We start from the raw sequence: 18,475 nt of genomic DNA on the forward strand, positions 1-18,475 counted from the left end.
ATGGGCTGCGCCGGGCTGCGCTAGCGCTAGGCAGCGCCTCGACGGCCCTGGGCTTCCCTGGGCCCTGCCTGCCCTCCTGGCCCGGGTCCAGGGGACGCTGACATCTGGGCCGCGACGCAACAACTCTCGACAATGACCCGTGTAAATTTTGGTGAAGGCGACCGACTGCAGGAGTGACTGCAGTGGCCCGGCCGAGTGCACAAAGTAGCTCGACTGCACCTCGGCGATGACGGCCTGCGTGCTCGGCGGCCTCGAGGACACGACACACCGCACACTGTAAGCTCGCGCTCTGCTCGGCCCCGCGCTAATCCGCGAGGGAAGCCGCGGACGCCGCCGCGGAGTTTTCCACGTCGCGAAGGGCGGGAGGCGCGGGGAGGCCGCCGAGCAGGCCGTCAAGCAGGTCCAGCGAGTCCGGACGCGCGGTGCGTGGCGCGGCGAGGCGCGGCGGTGGACTCGCGGCCGCGGCTTCGGCACCGATCAATTTATTCATAAAAGTGTGTCGGTGCGTGTGAGCAGTGACCATAGAGCCTTCGCTGATTACCTATTCCGGAAACGCGGGGGCTATAACGTGAGAATGCGCAACAAAACGGCCCTTTATTCCTGGACGAATTAATTTGGGCCATAAGGTTAATATAGGCAGCCGATCGGAGGAAGGGGTGGGCGACGTCTTCGGTGTGTGTGTGTGTGTGTGTGTGTGTGTGTGTGTGTGTGTGTGTGTGTGGTGGTGTATGTCTGTCTGTGTTTGTGTGCGTGTGCGTGAGTGAGAGCGTGTGTGTGAACACGGCGACTACGAGTACACTGGCCGCGCTGCCCGCCACTGCGCAGAGCGACAGTCCGGTCCTGAGGCTGTAGGCTGCAGGCTGTGGAGTGGTCGCAAACAGCAGCAAACGGCCTGCAAGCGGCCGGAGCCACAGGCGGAGCCACAGGCGGAGCCTAGCCGGTTTTCCGTTTTTAATTGCCGCTGCTGGCATGCGGGGTACTACTTGTGCCGGGCCGCGCGCCGCACCTTGGGTCCTTCGGCCGCACGCAGCGCGACGCCGCGCGACGCCGCGCCTCACCCTCGCCCCCTTTGCCGGCTTCCTTTACTTTTCGTTTTCGTTTTCGCCAAGTTGTTTCGGCCCGAAAACTGGCGGCGGGAACGCCCTGCCACGCCCAGCGGTCCGTGGCGGTGAGAGGGGGAGGGGGAGGGGGGAAGCCGTGAGGAAATTAATTTCAATGGTAATGCCGGAAACCCCCGCGAAGGCGACGCGGCGAAGGCTGGCCGAAGGAGGCGATCGGAGACTGACATCTTGCCGCTCCAGTTTTGGATTGATTTGAATAATTTGGGCCGCGTCCGTTGTCCGCGCCGCCGAGCCGCGGGACTGACGGCCGCGGGGTCGCGGGGTCGCGGGACGTATGTGCGCGTACTGCCGCGGCCGCGGCGCGAAGACGCGAAGCGACGCGGTTCCCGCGGTGCCGCCGCCGGAAAAACCGGGACCAAGTCGCTCAACCTGTCGCGCGGCCCCCGGCCCGCGTGTGTGTGCGTGCATGTGTGTGCGTGCGTGTCGCTGTGTGAGTGCGCAGCGTAAGTGGAGACTTTTCTGAAATTTGGTTAATGACGAGCGCGCACAACAACGGTTCACGGTGCAATGACTCGCAATCCGGAAAACGAGTACAAAAGGACTGCACTAAACGCTTCTTGGTTTGTCGTCAGAGGAGAGCATGTTTTCTTCGAAGACTTTTGCAAAAATTAAAGTACCGTTGGGGTACCATTGATGCTCGCTGGGCGCTCGAACGCGACCCCGTGCTCGAGGACCTTATCAACCAAAACCCGCATCCACGCGGTAATTTGAAATTCGTACTTCCGATTCCGTAATTTGGGAGGAATACTTTACGGTCTTACCTCTCGAAACACAGTGACTTTCCATTTAAAAAATTTATTTCACGCGCCTTTTTATTTCTGAACATCTTATTCCGCAACAGTTCGCCTCCGTTTACTCGTTTCTTCCTTTTTTTCGGCGAGAAAAACGAAAAATGATCGGACTCTCCGCCGTCTGTCGGTTCGAACGCCGTGCGTGATGCGTGGTGGTCGCGCCGGCCAGGCCACGCCCCCGGGGAGGATTCCACAGGAGTCATTCCTCGGCTCGGAAGGAGGCGCGGGGAAGGAGAGGAGAGGACTGGTGCCGGACAGACCGAGCGGCCGGGCAGCCGGACGGGCAGCCGGACGGCGGACCGGTTTGCGGCCAAATCATATTAATAACCCGATTTGGATTGTTGAAAGTGATGCGCGCTTTGTGCTTTGTGGACTGGACACTGGGACCGCGTTGCGCCGCGTCGCCGCGTCGCCGCGGGGACAGGTCGCCCGGCCCAGCGTAGCCCAGCGTAGCCCAGCCCGGCCGGACAATGCGTGCTGGTCAGCGTGTTGACGGAGAGCGTCAGGTTCAGGGGGAGGGGAGGGGGAGGGGACTCACCCCCGATAATTACCCCGCTTACACACGATTTATTGAACGCGTTTCCTTATCCCGGTTTTCCCTTTCGTCTCAAGGAAGCGGCTTCCTGGCCCCGTTGCCTGGCTGGCTGCCTGGCTGGCTGCCTGGCTGCGGCGTTCCCATCGCCGCGGGTTGGAATAGATTTGGGACGCGGGTTCGAGCCCCGCCAACGGCAACGGCAGCGACTGATTTTCGAGAGTCGTTTTCGTCGATCTGTCTCTCTCGCACTCATGGGCCATCACTTTCGGCGCGAGAGAGACAGAGCGACGAAGGACTCTCGGAATCGGTGTGCAGTCCGAGCATACTACGCTGCGGCAGCGGGTGGTGTTTGTCCGGCATCCGGTTACCTGCGAGTCTGCGACAGAGACAGTCTGCGAGTGCCGCCGTCGCCGCCGCCGCGCCGTTCGATCCGCTTTTGGCGAGCGCAACGTCATCGCCGTCATCGGCCTGCCCAGCCGGGCCAGCCGGCGCGTCGCGGCGGTCATCGTGTTGTTGCATGCGGGGGGCGGGGGGCGGGGCGGGGCGGGGCGGGGCGGGGCGGCAGCATGGCGCGGGCGGACAGCAGCTGGGCCTCACGCACCGACGACACGGCACTGCGCGGCCCGCACGGCCCGCACGGCCCACGCTGTTGTTGTGACGAAGGGGTGGTGCTCTGGCCGCGTCATCGCGGCACGCGGATTCCCCACACTGCTTTCGTCGCTCTGTCTCCGTCGCACTCGCGGGCCGCGCCGCAGGTGTGCTAGAGGGAGAGAGAGAAGTCGTACGGGCGGGGCGGGCGCGCGATCATCGTCGCCAATATTTGGCGCGGCCGGCTGCTTGATGGATGCACAGCTGTCCCCGCCCCGCCCCGCCCCGCGCGCGCACCCTTTCCGAAACGCCTGTTTCGCCGCCAAAGCGATGCGCCGCACCGCTCCGTGTTTGCGGAGTGGAAAGGGGTGAGCGAGGTTGGGCAACGGACAAAGCGCGGCGTCGTAATGGCAACCCCTCCCCTCCCCTCCCCGTCCTCCACTCTCCGCGATTCTGGAAACGGCCAGGGGGACGCGGGCCGCCGGCCGATCCGTCATTTCTGGGGAAAACGCTACAAAAGTGGAGGCTGCGGGGTGGGCCGGCGGGCCGGGTGCGAGCGCGCAGGGGGTTGCATGAGTATTATATAAACAGGTCGACCCCAGCCAGGCCTGGCCAGGGTGCAGGGAGGGTGCAAAAGGGTTGGCACATGCCCCTCTGGCCCTCTGGTGCGTGCGGTTTCGCCGGCACACTGCACTGCAAGCCAAGGGCTGCGACCGTTTCTGCCGAAAAGATGAATGCCTTTTGTCCCGATGTGGAAAGGGGTGGCGGAGGCCGGGGAGGTAATTTCTCTTCATGGATCGCCGTTTTTCCGTAAAAGTGATAGAAAGCTGCGCGCGAGCCAATAAAGTCGAAGGATGATGAAAGAGCTTAGTGAAGGTTTCCTACCTTTTTTTAGTCTTTGAAGGATTTTTGGGGGAAATTGTATCGAACGGTCGCGCTCCTTTGACGGGAGGCGGGGAAGGGTTGTCTTTGTGGACCGCGGCGCGACATCTGTGCGTGTCAATTAAATCCTCGAGCCTGCGCGGCCTGCCCCCACACCTGCGCGGGGTGCGCGTGGTCCACACTCAATTTCCTCAGTTTCCTACACCCGTAGAAGAAAAAATAGAAACAGACGCGAGTGCGGTCTGGTCTCTTTGCTGTTTCCGTGTTGTTCAATCCCTTGCTTGTTGTGTTGCAGGTTCCCTACCCCCCAGCCCCGCCGACTCCGGCGTGTCTGACGTGGACTCGAGCAGTTCGGGCCACACCTCCAACGACGAGCTCCGAGCGAGGCTACACCCCAGCGGAGGTCAGTATCCATCGTCTTGCAGTTTAGATAAATCACAAGTTTGTTTTCACGCCGATAAAACTGCACGACCGCCTTTGCAGTTGTATTGTGTTGCACGTGCGTTTTGCGTGACGCCGCATTCGCCGCAAGTTTTAATTTGTTTCATAATTTTCTTGATTGTTTTGTTTTGCTTGTGTATTGTTTTTGTTATCGATTTCGTTTGTTCGATTTTGTGACTGCGCTCGTATTGCGCTGTCCGTTGCAACGCGGTGCATGCCCTAGGCGTAGGCCGTAGGCGAGACTGGCGACTATTGCTCTGAGTGGTAGTGACGCTGTGTCTGTTGCAGGTATCGAGACTTGCACTGCAAGGTTGCAGTCGCTTTGCCGCGGCCTGTCAGAACCCCGAACCCCCAGTCCAGTCATTGCCCGGGCCTTTTCTTTCTCGTGGCTTCGTGGCCTCAGTGCGCCAGATTGCCAAAGTCTCTTTTTCTCCCTTCCGGAGACGCGTTTCCTTCCTTTCTGTTCACCCAAAAACTGCCAAAAACGTCGTTTCTTGAACCGAGACTGGTACCAAGATACTTATCTTGGTTGAAGAAACGACCATTCTGGGTGTGTTTCCAAGCCCGAGTACCGGTGTGCTGGTCCCCGGAGACGGTGGGCCGACGGGGTCCTGACAGGCCAGCCCGCCCGGACGCCGCGCGGCGCCTCGCGCCCTAGCCTTTGTCCACTGTGGCTTGTGCCCGCTGTGGCCAATCACAGGCCAGTATGGTTGCGCTTCACTCTTTGTAGCCCGACAATAGCAAGCGTGTGCTTGACTCTATCCTTTCTGCTTGCGTGCTGGCGCACCGTCTGGCGCACGCCGCCGGCACGCCGAACCCTCCCCTCCTGCCTTGCTCATCCAACCCCCGGTAGACGAGCGACAAAACCCAAAGAAAGAAAGGAAAAGGCAAATCCAAGGACATCTGTCGTACTTCCCGCGGACTTGGCGCGCGCCGTGTTCGAGTTGCACCTCTAATTCCGCTCCTCTGTCCCCAGTGCCGTCGCGGAGAACGCCCGACTCGTCGGGGCAGCTGCAGCTGCAGCCCAGCCAGCTGCAGACGCCGCAGCACACGTACTCGCCGCACCAGCTGCACCACCAGCAGGCCTACAGCCCGTACTACGGCAGCAGCAGCGGCAGCAGCCCCCTGCAGCAGGCCCTGCAGCACCCCCACATGCAGCACATGCAGCAGCAGCAGCAGCAACAGCAGCAGCAACTCCAGCAGCAGCAGCTGCAGCAGTTAGCGCGGACGCAGCAGCTGCAGCAGCAGCAGCAACAGCAGCAGCAGTACCCGCCCCGGACGAGCCGTGAGTACCTCCCCTCCCACTTTATACCTTGCGCCCCCGCCGCCCCCGCGCCGCGAATCGGAAATACCTCGATCCGCGTGGAGGCGCGTGGCGTGCGGCCGGCCGGCCGGGCTGGCGATACGCCGGCAGCCGTACTCGGAGAAAGCCGCGCCGTTTTTAGAGCAGCAAGTACACAAGGCACCGCCTCGCGCCTCGCGCCGCGTCGAGCGAAACACACGCAGCGCCGCGCTGTGCCTCGGCGTCTCGGACTCGGCCGCCTCGGCGCGGCAGCGCGGCATTTCCGGCGAGGGTCCCGTCCCGCCGTGGAGCGGGAGGCCCCGCCCGTCGTCGCCCGATCCTCGGTCGGGCGGGCCGAGGATGAGACACTCCTCAAGTTGCACTTCGGTGAAATCGTTTTTTTGGCGCGGCGCGGCCTGCTTCCGGCGCAAATCCTCTCGCTGACGGCGTCCTGACGGTGGTCTGACCTAGGGCCTGACCTACACCACGTCCGCCCCGCCACACCCTCGCGATTTGCACGCCGCGGCCCGCTCGCCGCTCTATTTCAAGAGCCGCGCCAAGCTCCTCCCTTCTCGCTCTAGGCCCGCGAGCGGCGCGGCGTCCCCGGGCGGTTCTCGGTTCCCCTTGGTTCACCTTGACTTTGAGGCGCAACGGAACATGGCGGCGCGGAACAGGACGAGCGCGGCGTGGGCGGCGTTGGCACACTCGGCGTGCTCGCGGCCCGCTTCGTGTAGGCCGCGGCTTGGGCCACGGCTTGGGCCACGGCGGTGTGTCGGCGCGCCGCGGCCTTGTGGCTGAAAAGGGAAGATGGGCGACAAGGCCCCCCACGCCTTCCTCCGTCCTTCCGCTTTGTGGCAACACGATCCTGCTCGAGGCCAAGCTGCCCTAGTGGCCGGCCGGCCGGCGAGGCGGGCAAGGCGGGCAAGGCCCACCCTCGGTTTCTCCCTAACCTCCCTCAACCCTGCCGGCCCCGCCCGGCCCAGCCCTGCCGAAGGGAAAGGGCCGTGGCGGAGGCCTCGTCGTGGGGATGGGGCGGAGGGCGGCCGTGGCTCGATCGACCCGCCGCGGCACGCCACGCCACGGCCAGCACGCCACGGCACGCCACGGCACGCCACGGCGCCGAAAGCGAAAGTGAGTGGGGGTGGCTGGTGCTTCTGGTGCTGCCTACTGTACTACTTGGCCCTAGAGGCGCCGCGCCCGCCGCGCCACAGTCGGCCTTTTCATTCTTCCCGTTTCCTGTTTGCGCAAGTCGGGGGTAGGGGCGGCTAGGGGGCGGCCAGGGGGCGGCCAGGGGGCGGCGCGGGGGCGGCGCGGGGGCGGCGCGGCCTCCCTTAGCAACAAGGGGCTGGTGCCGGAGAGGACGCGGCCCGACTGCCCGACTGGCGGCCCGACTGGCCTCGGGCCTATCCAAGGTCAGGGCGCGAAGCACGGACTCCGCAGACGGGCCCGGACCGCGGGGGGTGTTTTGGGGCGTGGCCGGCGGGGCTCTAGTGTGCGGCCTCGCCGCTTGTTCCAGGGGGTGCTGGCGTGCTGTATTTGCCGTCGGGAACGACGCGGGGCGGGGCGCGGTGTCGGCTTAGCCACCCCGTCCTGCGCTCGAATTTCATTCATTTCGTCACGCGGCGCGCGGCGGCGCCTGCCGGGGCGTGGCGCGGCGTGTACCCGGTAGTGGCCGGGCTTTGCCCGGCCCGCCAGGCTTGCCAGGTGGCTTGGCGTGCCTCGCGCAGGTGGGCATGGGACGCTCGATGACAGATTTAGCCCCCTTGGTGGCCTTGCCGGCCTTGCTGGCGACGCGCGACCCCCAGCAGGAAGCGCGTCCAAGGGAGGCAAGACGCCGCGCCGCCGCGCTGTCCGGTATGGCCTTACGGTGTATTAATACTCGCCGGCATGGTGATGCAGAGCGCGCAGAGGGCGCCACCCTTCGCCTCGTGCGGCCTGCCGCCCTGCGGTACACGCGATACACGGTACACACCACCCGGCCGCTCTTCGCAGCATCGCCTCGCTCGCCTCGCGCACCTGAAGGTCGCCGGCGGGGTGGGGCGGGGCGGCCTGGCGCGGGGAGGCTGGGAGGACTTGGCAGAGGCGGGGCGGTACGCGGAGTAAGTTCTATTTTTCTCATGGCGTGCACGTACTCGCCGCCCTCCGCCCTGGCCGGCGGCAGGCCGCGTGAACGGCTGGTACTGTTTCCTCTTTATTTCTCGGACACGAGCGGACCAAGGTGGGCGGGGCGGGCGGGGCGGGCGCGGGCGCGGGCGCGGCGGGGTGGGGCGGTCACACGGCGAGAGCGAACAGGGAACCGGCACGGTGTTGTTTCTGGTGATTAGCGTTCGCTGCTGTGGCTCCGCTAGCTCTGCTAGCCCTGCTTGGCGTCGGCCCGCGGCGCCGCGTGCACTCGTCCTCTCTCTTCCGCAGCGCCTAGCCGCGCTAGATAACAAGCCCGAGGGCAAGCCCCAGGCCGCAGGCTACCCGGCAGGGGAGAGGAAGTGTTCGGTCCCCTTCCCGTTCTCCCTCCCGTTCCCCGCGGGTTCGGCGGTTCGGCACCGCGCGACCGGCCGCCTCCCGCCTCCGCCTCGCCCCTCTCTACGCACAGAAGCTCAAAACTCTGGCCGGCCGCCCGTCCGTCCGTCCCACTCTTTCGCGGCCATCGCGTGGCCCTCTCCGTCTCCGTCTCCCTCGCCTGACCTTCAATCCGCGCCGAGAAAGTCAGTGTGTCGTTGAACCAATGGGGCGGCATGGGCGTGGGGCGGCGCGGGGGCCGGCTGTGCGGGGCCCGGCGGCGTAGCTAGAGGCGGGCGGATCGTGTCAACGCGTCCGTCTCGATGACGGCCACTCGGCCCACGCCCCGCCCCCGCGCTGCCCCCGCGCCCCCGCCACAGCAACAGGCGGGGGTGGACCGACGCGGCGTGACGCCCTCCTCCTCGACGGGGCGGTGCAAGGGCGGTGCACTCCGCGGTGCGTCGCAGTGGCCAGGGCTCGCCCCGTGTCGTTTTCGCCCCCTGCCCCTTATGAGTGCGAGAGAGGCAAAGCGTCGGAAACGACTCTCGGATTCAGTGTGCGGGCGTGGCCGCCACAAGTTCGGTAAACAAACGCGCGGGCGGCGGCCGGCTGGCCACTTCCGGCCGCGCGGTACAGTGCAGCAGTGCGGCGGCCCGGCGGCCGTCGCGACGGTCGCGACGCTTTGCCGAAACACGGCGCCTATTAGCACCCCGCCGAGCCGGTACCGAGCGTCCCGAGCCAGTGCGAAGCGGGGCGGACTGGGTGGACGGCAGCGCAGCGCCCGCAAGTAGGAAGACTCGGACTGCCCGGCCGCTCGGCCAATGACGTCACAGCGACGCGGGGCAGCCCTGGGGCAGCCCGACGAGGCCCGGGAGATGCGCGGCAAAACAAGGCGCGGCGCTGCGCTGCGCGTGCTGCTAATTTGTAGGGGATCTCATCTGATCTGCTAGACGCTGGCGGCTGGGGCGGCTGGCGGTCCGCGCGTCGTCGGCGCTGACCCGATGACCCGGCCGGGGTTGTGCCGCGCGTTGGCGTTATCGCCGCTAGTAGTAGTGTAGCGTGGCAGGCGTTGGCAGGCCATTGGCAGGCCATAAGGCATGCCTTAGGCAGGCCACAGGCAGGCCGTAGGCCCGAGCCCGAATCGGCCAACTGGCCCGCCGTCTTGTTGTTCCGAGCGCGTCTGTTTCCCAATTGACGCATGGGAGGCCGCGCGCCGCGCGTTTGCACAGTTGGGTGCAGGCGGTGCAGGCGGCGGGGCGCGGCGGCGCGGCACGGCATGCAAACCTTGTCCTTGAAAAGGGACTCGTGGGGCGAAGACGGGCGGCGAGGCTCCGCGGTGAATGACGCCGAAATGACGCGTTCCGCCCTGATTTGGTTGATGGGCCTGCCGGCCTCCGGGCCACGGTGCTCCGGGCCCTCGGCCAGCTCGGCCGGCCCTCGGCCCTGCCTCGCCGCGCCTCGCCGCGCCTCGCCGCGCCTCGCTGCGTCAAGCACTTGAACCTCCGTCCTCGTCCTCCGTGTCCCTTTTCGTGTGCCGCACTGCCGTGCCGGCCCTGCACTGCCGAGACGACACGCTGCCGAGCACGCCCCCCGCCCCCTCCCATCCTGTCACCTCTTTTGAGAGAGAAATGCGTCGGGTAGCAAGTGCATCATCCTGCGCAGTGCGCCGCGGTGCCGCGGTGCGCCCAGCCCTCGGCCCAGCCGAGCGAGTCGAGGCGTGTCTTCTCCTTCTCTTCCGCCAACGCCACGGCCCCGCTGCGTTGCGCCCCTGCACTTGTTGCTTGCACTGTTGCCGTCTTGACTTGGGGGGGGGGGGGCAGGAAGGGGACGGGCGGCCGTTCGGGTACTTCGTACTCGCGGATTGCGCTGCGCCTCGCACCGAGACGGCAGACCGGCAGACCCGCCCGGACCGGACTGGATGAGCTCCGAGCTCCGCGCCTGGAATGCACCCGACCCGGCAGACCCGGCCGGCCGGCCGGCCCTTGCAGCGCGGAGTGGAGTGCATCCGCGCCACGCCCCGAGACAAAGCCGCGGCGTTCGTACTGCCGGCCGATTCCGAGTCGTCTCGACGCTCTGTCTCTGTCGCACCCCTGCGGAAACGCCCAGCGAGTGCGACAGAGACAGCGACCAGAGGGCTCCTTCGAAATCAGTGTACTGCACGAGCGGACTGCGTCAGCGGACTGCACCTGTGTCCCCTTCGGTGTACTGGGCACGGCGGAATCATGCACACTGACGTGACGTGCGGCGAGTACAATCGGTTTCAACAGGTCCCGGATGGGCACAGGAAGAAGAGAAGCTGGGCTTTTAGAGGTTTTCGGTCTCCGCCGAGTGTACCGCCGTCACGTCGCGCGCCGAGTCGGCGGCGGGGCGGTCGTCCGTCCCGGCCCGGCGGTCGTCCTGGCCGGCGGTGTCATCGACTTACTGCCGCCCCCCTACTACGCCGATGCTACGCCATGCTACGGCGGTGGCCGGCCGCCGTGATCAGGACGGCAGGACGCGCTCGACTCGGCTCGCTCTTCCTCCTTCTCCTCCTCCTCCTTCCTTCTCGTCTTCGCGGAGGAGGAATTTTGGCGGAGGCGGGGAGGCGCTGGCTGGCCGGCCGGCCCGGTCACATGACCACGGCGTCGTTGGCGGAAGCGGCGGCAAGAGCGGGCAAGAGCCTCGCGGTAGCCATCGCCGTCGGCCCGTCGGGACGGACCATCCCGGACGCCGTCCCGTCCGCCTCCCCCTCCCCCTCCCCCTCGCCGCGTCTTCCTCGGTCGTCTGCAGTGTGAGTGACCAGTCCAAGGTCAAGCCAGCCAGCCCGCCAGCCCGGCCCGGCGAGAGGCTCATGGCAGTGTGCGCTGTGCGCCTTCCCCTCCCCCTCCCCCGCACTTTCCTTGTACACCCGTGGGCCTGGCGTGGCGTGGCGTGGCGCGGGCACTCACGCGTGACATTCACGTTCTCCGGAAGAGCGCCACCGTCCCTCCGGCAGTGGCGGCGTCCACTTGACAGGAGGGCTCTGTAGCCATCCGTGCTCTAGCAGTCCTTTGTGTGCTGCGGCCCTGCAGCCTGCACGGGCACGGCTGCGCCATGGCTGCGCGCAGCTCGGCGAATTTCTGGCATTGCTGTGCCAGTCAGAATAGCCGCCGCCACCGCCCGTCCGGCTGGTCCGGTCCGGCACTGGAATGCACATTGCCGCAGCGCCGCGCAGAGCCTGGAAGAGCGCGTAGAGCGCAGCCTGGCGCAGCCTGGCGCAGCCCCGGACGGACGGACGCCTCTGAGCGCTCCGGGACTGGGCACGTCGGCGTCGTTTCGCTTTTCAAGCGGCGATTCCCCGGCCCCGCTCAACCCTTTACACGTGTGGTATGAAAATGGGAAAACAGCGCCGGGCATCCTCGCGGCCACTTTCCAGCGCCCCGGCCGCCCCGGTCAGCGAAGGGCCGCCGCGCACCGCCGTGGCCCACATGCACGCCGGAGCGTGGCCTGCGGCGGCCGCGACGGCCGCGGCTTGGCGACGCGCGCTGCTAGTGCGGTTGCACGGCGCGGAGCACGGCAGCGCGGCGCGGCTCGACGAACACGTGTAGGCCAAGGCGGTACTCGTTGCTGCTTTATGTTCCTCGTGATGGGCAGCCGTTTCCGGCTCCGGCCCAATCCTCGGCCCCCGGCTGCGCCTTGCTGCCTTGGCCCGGCCGTAGGCCCGGCCGTAGGCCCGGCCGGGCCCCTCGTGGTGCAGCTCGCTGAATACTGATGGGGCCGCCACACGCTGCGTGCGTATTGATGGACAGCAGGCGTGGCGGCGCGGCGGCGCGCAGGAAGAAGACACGAGACGAAAAAGAGGTGTCCTCCGCGCCGCCATGCCGCCGTGCCGCCAGGTCTTGCAATCCTTTATCGTATTGCGCCGCGCCGCGCCTCGCGGTCCGGCTGGTTCGGCGGCCAGTGAGGGCGGGGGGCGGCGGGGGGCGGCCACTAGGCGGACGTACGGACGGCAGGGCTAAACTTGGCGCTGGTCCGCCGCGTTGAGGCGTTGGCGTTCGTCCTGCCGGCCGGCCGGTTCGCCCGCCGCTTGGCAACCTAACCCAGCCTCGCCTCGCCTCGCCGCGCGTCGCGGCGTAGCTGAAGGGGGCTTTGCTGAAACTGAAAGTGACCCCAGTGACGGCCGCTGGCGCTGAAATGTTCCCCCTTGCGCGTCTCCGTGTCGGTGGGCTATACGGAACTACAGTTCTCTGAGTCCAACTCCACGGCGGCCGTTGGCCGGTGGACGGTGGCGTCGTTCCGTTCCGCTGGGCGGCGTGGAGCGCCCGGCGGGTAGGCAGCCCACGCAGAGCTCTGTCGTGCGGGTGGCCAGGCTCCACCTCGGCAGGCGCCGTGGGGCGAGGCGTTCGTGACGTGACAAGACGTTCTGACGTGATGCCGTTTTCTGTTGCAGTGGGTGACTACGGATACCTGGGCAGCCTCCACCACTCCGGACACGCGTCGCCCTACAGCATGGGGTCGCAGTACGGCGTGGGCGGCGCCCTGGGCGTCGGGGTGGGCGTGGGCGGGCCGCTGTCACCCGGCGGAAGCCTGGGCGCCTACGTGCAGCCCGCCACCTCGACCGACGACCTGTACCTGCTGGAGCTGGGCTTCCCTCCCAGGCCGCCCAAGACAAACAAGAAGATAAAGAGGCTCAAGAGCGGCGACCCTGCGGGCCAGGCGAAGCGGAAGAGTCGCGAAGGTGAGCCGAAAATCGAAAAATGGAAATTGCCTTCCGGATCGATCCTTGCTGTTTGTTTTCTGCTCGTCCGGTGCCAGGCTGTAACCCTTCTCCTTTGCTTTCCAGGATCCACTACGTACCTGTGGGAGTTCCTCCTCAAGTTACTCCAAGATAGAGAGTTCTGTCCGCGCTACATCAAGTGGACGAACCGCGAGAAGGGGGTGTTCAAGTTGGTGGACTCCAAGGCGGTCTCCAGGCTGTGGGGCCTGCACAAGAACAAGCCTGACATGAACTACGAGACCATGGGACGCGCCTTAAGGTAAGTATCGTCGCACTGATCAGCGCTATTTTGCCCCTGGCCGTAATTTGCGCGTCTAATGCCCGCTTCTCCCTTCTCCCTGCAGGTACTACTACCAGCGCGGCATCCTAGCCAAGGTGGACGGGCAGCGGCTGGTGTACCAGTTCGTGGACGTCCCCAAAGACATCGTGGAGATCGACTGCAGCAGCGCGTGAGGTGCTCCGACGACCAAGGCGCGGATCATGGCGAGGGGTGCGAAGGCCCCGGGCTCGGCCCCGGGCCCCACGACGCCCCCCGCCACGCCCCGCGCCGCGTCGGCGCCACCCCGCGAGCCACAGCAGGCCGTCTCCTCCCTGGTCACCTCAGTACAACTCAACCACTGCCACCTGCGGCGCCTGCAGCTGCGCCTGCTGCGCTCGGCTCCCTGCAGACTGACATGTACTCGGCCTACACTGTGCAGTGCGCACTCGGTGTACCGTCAAGTAGTGCAGCTCGGAGCGCGGCCAGCGCAGGGCAGGGCTTTCGCTGCTTTGGCTAAGTCTCAAAGTCTTTAGCTGGAGCGGCAACACAAAGAGCAGCAGACGCCCGCGCGCGGCGACCGGGCGACCCAGCCCAGGCTTTGGGCCCTAGGCCTAGGCCCAGCGCAGGGCGGCGGGGCCGCGGGGAGCAGCCAAAGGGTTGCGCCCCCTGGGCCCCTGCCTAGGCCCAGCGTGGCTTCGCGCGGGATGTGGCTGCAAGTCAGAGAAGAACTGATGCAGTCTCAAGAGAGGGATTTTCGTTTATTTAGTTTTTTTGGCATCGTCTCCACGTCAGCAAGGAAACCAACGACCTCTCGTCAATTTTGTCGTGACTTGATCTCAGGAAATCATAATTAATGTGTAGTAAGCTCTCGTGTTTGCTTTCTCAAATTTTTATTCGTTGTTTTTTCTGTTTTTTTTTTTATTTTTCTTGTAAATTTTTCTGTACATTTGTTTTGTTCTCCCATTTGTTTTTCATTTACGTACATTGATGAGAGTTTTCAGAATTTATTTTTATAATGCATTGGTCTGACCCTTCCAAAAGGAAATGAAAACTTTGGAAAAACTGTGAAACAGTTATCAGTTACAACGGGACAGAAATGTAAAATTTCAGAATGTTATTTTGTTGGAAGTAAACATTATATTTTCGTCAATGTTTCGTGGTCCAATTTAGTTGTTGGAAGACGGGAGCCCAAATGCATGACCTGGAAGTATGTAAATTATTGTATTAAGTAATTTATTATCAGAGATGTATGTAGATTTTAACTGTGGAGTCAAAAAATTCTACTCCGAAAAAAAAATGAAATTTGAATCCAAAGATAAATTGATGTATTTAAATAGAAAATTTTATTATAAAACTATTGAGAAATAAATTTGAAGAAAATTGTAGAATGGGTTTCTCTCTAGAGTTGATGTTACAAGCTCGTGCTTTCTTTTTGAGTTGAGGTGTTGTGTTGATTAAAAAAATGTGAGAGATTTCTTGAACTGCACTGTACTTAAAAGTCAAGTACTTGGTACTTGGCATGTTGATTGGATAAAGTTACCCTTGATAGCATAATTTTAAGTGATTGTTAGAGAATGAATGTTGGAGAACGGAAGCATCGAGTGAAAGTGTGTGAGCATGTGTGAGTAAGATAGAAAAGAGAGAGAAGACTCATGTATAGACTGTTGACAGATAGATGGGCGTGTGTATGTGTGATATAAATGTATAGGTAAATATATATATGTAGAGATATATATATATGTACTTGTGCGATGTGTACCTTGGCTGTTAGGTTTTCAATACTATTGAGTGTTCTATGCTAACAAAAGGCAGTACAAATACCAATATTTCATTAATATAATTACTCATTTTCATCAAACTTTAATCAATAGTGTTTTGATTTCCCTTTTTTTACTTTTGTCATTTTTTAAGCAGAGTGGAAATTTTGCAATTCTTAAATATTATTCTAATGTTGAACATGTAGATGTTTGATTGATGTGCATGATTTAGATGTGATGTGACTGCTCAGGCATACTCACTCACTAGCTGTTTTTGTCCAGTGTTACTTGTTCCCTGCTGTATAATATATTCAATTTGATGTAAAGTGTTACTGCCACATTTTTCACACTTCTATTCTATGGGTTGTGACAGGATTTTTCTCTTGTAGTCTGCTGTACCATTCTCCTTCTAAATTTCCTTGGATCTGGTGTGTGTTGCAATAAGCTGACACCAAGTGCGCCTGTAGCGTAGGAGGAGCATAATTATATCTTGTAAGATATTTTAAAGCACCTTCATTGTTTGATCGCTAGGTAGGTTTCTGTGTAGTTTGTACAAATCACTAAACCAGTTGTAACTTTCTGTGATGATATCGGTTGACGGACTGCCAGATGTGCATTAGTGAGAAAGATGAGGTGAGGTTCGTGCCGGGCTCAACTATTTTCCGTTTGTTTTTTTTTTTTTCCTGTAAAATTTCATTTTATGTTAAGAAAGCCTTGGCCTTGATTCAAGTAACGCACTTACATCACACTATTTTGTACTATTATTTGAAGACCTCAGATGTATTTTTTAGGATTGCCAGTCATGTCCAACAGCTTTCGTCCATGTCAAGAGCAAAGTGATAAATTTTATTATTTTGGATAAAGTAATTATTTTCAAATCATGAAGTATGCAAAATATTTTGGAGACAAAAACTAACTTTAAGTGTTAAACCTCATTTGTTTGGGATGCGGCAGGTTTTGATTCTACTTAGTGCGAGTCTTGCCCAGTGGGCAGAGTGAACCAAGGTTTGTAAGAGCATCGAGATTAGTAGAGTATGGGCAATGAAAGATGGTGATATTTTCTTACCCAATGTTGTGAAAAATGTACATAAATTAGCATGCATTTAGAAGTGAAAGGGGGGAAAATAATGCCTGTTTCTTGTAAAAATAAATATGTAAAACATGTTCTATAATGTATGTTATACTCAAAATATGGAGTTTAAATGGAGCCTTTTACATGATGTGAAATAAATCTATACCAGAAAAAAATAATTTATTTTGTTTAACCTTTCCTTCAGTAAAATGGTTATTATTTCAGGGATGCTTATTTTGTTCCAGCAAACTGTCTATCCTGAGGGTATACACCTCTTTTCCACATGAGGATAGTGACCATAAATCTTATTTCTGTATGAATATGGGACCCAGGTACTGAAGTACCTTTCTGTTTCAGGTTCCACAAAGCATCTTTGGAAGTTTCTACTTGAATTACTCGACAATCCAGAGTTTAGCCCTCGCTACATCAAGTGGATTAATCGTGAAAGCTATGTCTTCAAACTGGTTGATCCAAAAATGGTAGCTTCTCTTTGGGGAATTCACAAGAACAAGCCAGACATGACTTATGAAAGTATGGGAAGAGGACTGAGGTGAGAATACTTTTTTAAAAGCCACAAATTTATTTGCACAGAGCTGTTAATTTTAAAGAAACCTTGGCCTTCAGGTACTACTACAAGCGAGGTATCCTTGCGAAGGCAAAATGCAAGGGGCACTCTCACACATACAAGTTTGAACAGATTCCTACCAACACCAATGAAGATCAAACGGTGGATGGTTACGATCCATTCTCTTCAAATGATGTGACAATAGATGTACATCACATCAAGGATGAATCCCTTCAAGGATTTTAATTTGTGTTTTTAAGACTAAGTTTGACTTGGCATGTAGGTAGGGCATTTAGATTAGATAGTTCATTTTGATATAGCGAGGCCCAGGTCTGAATTTTGTTTTTACTCAGTGTCATTGTAACGGGTCAATAATTCAAGCTTACTTTTGAAACATCTATGAGTTGTCTAGTTTTTACCTTGATTTTTACTCAATCTAATTTTTAGGGCTTTAACAGTAATGTAGCTAGTTGCTATGGTAAATATGTTAAGTATGTTCTGGTAATGCTTTGAAGACATTCTTAGGGAAAAAAAACCAAGTGTGCAAAAGTTTCTTTTTATTTTAATGAAGGTTACGGTTACCACAATGTACAGGACATCAAATATTTTATATACTAAGATTTTAAAGAAAAATGCTGTTGCAGTTGACTATATTAAAAATATTTAAGTTTCTAAAACATATTATTTTCTATAAAGTTGGAAAATAAATACATGAGTGCTGTACTATTGAACTATTGAACTTCTCCCATTATTTTTGGAATACTAATACCATCACATGCCAAGAAAAATTCTCACCTCCAAATAAAAAGCAAAGAACTATTTCATTTACCCTCCACATATCCTACTTTCCATGGGCTTTCCATCGCAGTAGCTGAATCTCCATCAACATCAATAGGCGGAATCATGCCTGCGGCGACAAAACGGCGTTCAGCATGCAAAAAATTAAAAGTAGGACCGGCTATTTCAACCGGCATGATTTCAACTGGTATCTTGTACTCTCTTATCAAATTTGCTAAACCTAAAAGTACTTTTCTATCTCTCTTTTTATATTCCGGGATGCCCAATATTAAAATATCTGAAAATGAAAAATGTGATTGTTTGATTGAGCTGTCAGGCTCACAGAAACAGACAGAACACTACTGAGTTAATTACTCACCCAGTTTAGGCTCAATCTTGAGGAAAAGACTAAGAGATTCTTCATTAATATGATGCAAATCCCCAACGTTCCAGCTTAAAACACAATTGGGAAAAATTGCTATTGGACCAACCAGTGTGATACCGTTGTTGAGAGTAAAGCCAACCTTCATAACAAAAATTACAATGGCAAAATGAATTGTGTGGTTAAAAAGACAAACACTTTTGAAAACAAAATCAAAATGAGAAGAAAAATCTTACAGTGCTGTACGACGAGATCATAAGAGAATCTGTCTCGTCATTAAGTAAAACTGCATGAGTCTTACCATCCCCTTCATAAGTTGAACCGTAGTTCCGAACAAAATTGAACCTCTGACCAAAATTTTTTCTGAAAAATTAAGAAATAAGAAAATTAATAAATAGTTCAAAGCGTTAGGTAACCCATTGCAGCTTTAAATTACCTTGGCAGTGAGGAACGATGACACGATTTTGACAAGGCGACAGCTGCATTGAAACAATATCTAAGAGTGCCCATTTTATATCAAAGGATAAAAATGATCACTCTGACCGACAAATGTGATTATGACTTTATCAAAACACTACTGATGATCTTAAACAGGGATAAATTATCTGTCGTAAAGCTGATACTTGAGGACTCGAGTCAAGAAATGTCAAGACGATGAACAGAATCTTCGTTCGAATGCTGACATTATATGGTAACACAACTGAACATTAAACTCTGAATCTGATGATTGGCAAAGACGTGAAGTTGAGAAGAAACCAAACGATTCCTAACCTACAAAATCAGCAGACGACC

General features: G+C 58.3%; 3 protein-coding genes across 4 annotated transcripts in view; 2 read left to right on the forward strand and 1 right to left on the reverse strand.

The window, feature by feature from the left end:
* The window catches only part of LOC117641289 (ecdysone-induced protein 74EF-like), a 121,818-nt gene extending 105,741 nt beyond the window's left edge, over positions 1-16,077 (forward strand). For both annotated transcript variants that reach the window (XM_034378481.1, XM_034378482.1), the window contains 5 exons: positions 4,213-4,320; positions 5,335-5,643; positions 12,545-12,832; positions 12,938-13,130; positions 13,216-16,077. In XM_034378481.1, coding sequence (XP_034234372.1) covers positions 4,213-4,320; positions 5,335-5,643; positions 12,545-12,832; positions 12,938-13,130; positions 13,216-13,324 — 1,007 coding nt within the window. In that variant the 3' untranslated portion in view covers positions 13,325-16,077. The remainder of the gene's footprint in view (positions 1-4,212; positions 4,321-5,334; positions 5,644-12,544; positions 12,833-12,937; positions 13,131-13,215) is intronic.
* Positions 16,078-16,254: 177 nt separating this feature from the next.
* Positions 16,255-17,247, forward strand: LOC117641295 (ETS-related transcription factor Elf-1-like). The gene is made up of 2 exons (XM_034378492.1): positions 16,255-16,509; positions 16,584-17,247. Exons 1-2 carry the CDS (start codon positions 16,436-16,438, stop codon positions 16,768-16,770), a joined length of 261 nt encoding a protein of 86 aa, XP_034234383.1. The 5' UTR covers positions 16,255-16,435; the 3' UTR covers positions 16,771-17,247.
* On the reverse strand, positions 17,065-18,463 carry LOC117641292 (NADH dehydrogenase [ubiquinone] 1 alpha subcomplex assembly factor 3). Its single transcript, XM_034378488.1, has 4 exons — positions 18,120-18,463; positions 17,920-18,046; positions 17,681-17,825; positions 17,065-17,599 (listed from the first exon to the last, which is right to left on the reverse strand). The coding sequence occupies exons 1-4, from the start codon at positions 18,191-18,193 to the stop codon at positions 17,346-17,348; spliced, it is 600 nt and encodes a 199-aa protein (XP_034234379.1). The 5' UTR covers positions 18,194-18,463; the 3' UTR covers positions 17,065-17,345.
* Between the last annotated feature and the right edge of the window lie 12 nt (positions 18,464-18,475).

This window comes from Thrips palmi, unplaced genomic scaffold (genome assembly GCF_012932325.1).
Source record: "Thrips palmi isolate BJ-2018 unplaced genomic scaffold, TpBJ-2018v1 HiC_scaffold_15, whole genome shotgun sequence".
Lineage (NCBI taxonomy): Eukaryota > Metazoa > Arthropoda > Insecta > Thysanoptera > Thripidae > Thrips > Thrips palmi.

Coding starts and splice junctions, on each gene's coding strand:
- LOC117641295 (XM_034378492.1), top strand. CDS start 16,436: ATGGTAGCTTCTCTTTGGGGAATTCACAAGAACAAGCCAGACATGACT. Junction 16,510..16,583: donor AGTATGGGAAGAGGACTGAG/GTGAGAATACTT, acceptor CTTGGCCTTCAG/GTACTACTACAAGCGAGGTA.
- LOC117641292 (XM_034378488.1), bottom strand. CDS start 18,193: ATGGGCACTCTTAGATATTGTTTCAATGCAGCTGTCGCCTTGTCAAAA. Junction 17,826..17,919: donor TGATCTCGTCGTACAGCACT/GTAAGATTTTTC, acceptor TTTGTTATGAAG/GTTGGCTTTACTCTCAACAA. Junction 17,600..17,680: donor CAAGATTGAGCCTAAACTGG/GTGAGTAATTAA, acceptor TTTCATTTTCAG/ATATTTTAATATTGGGCATC.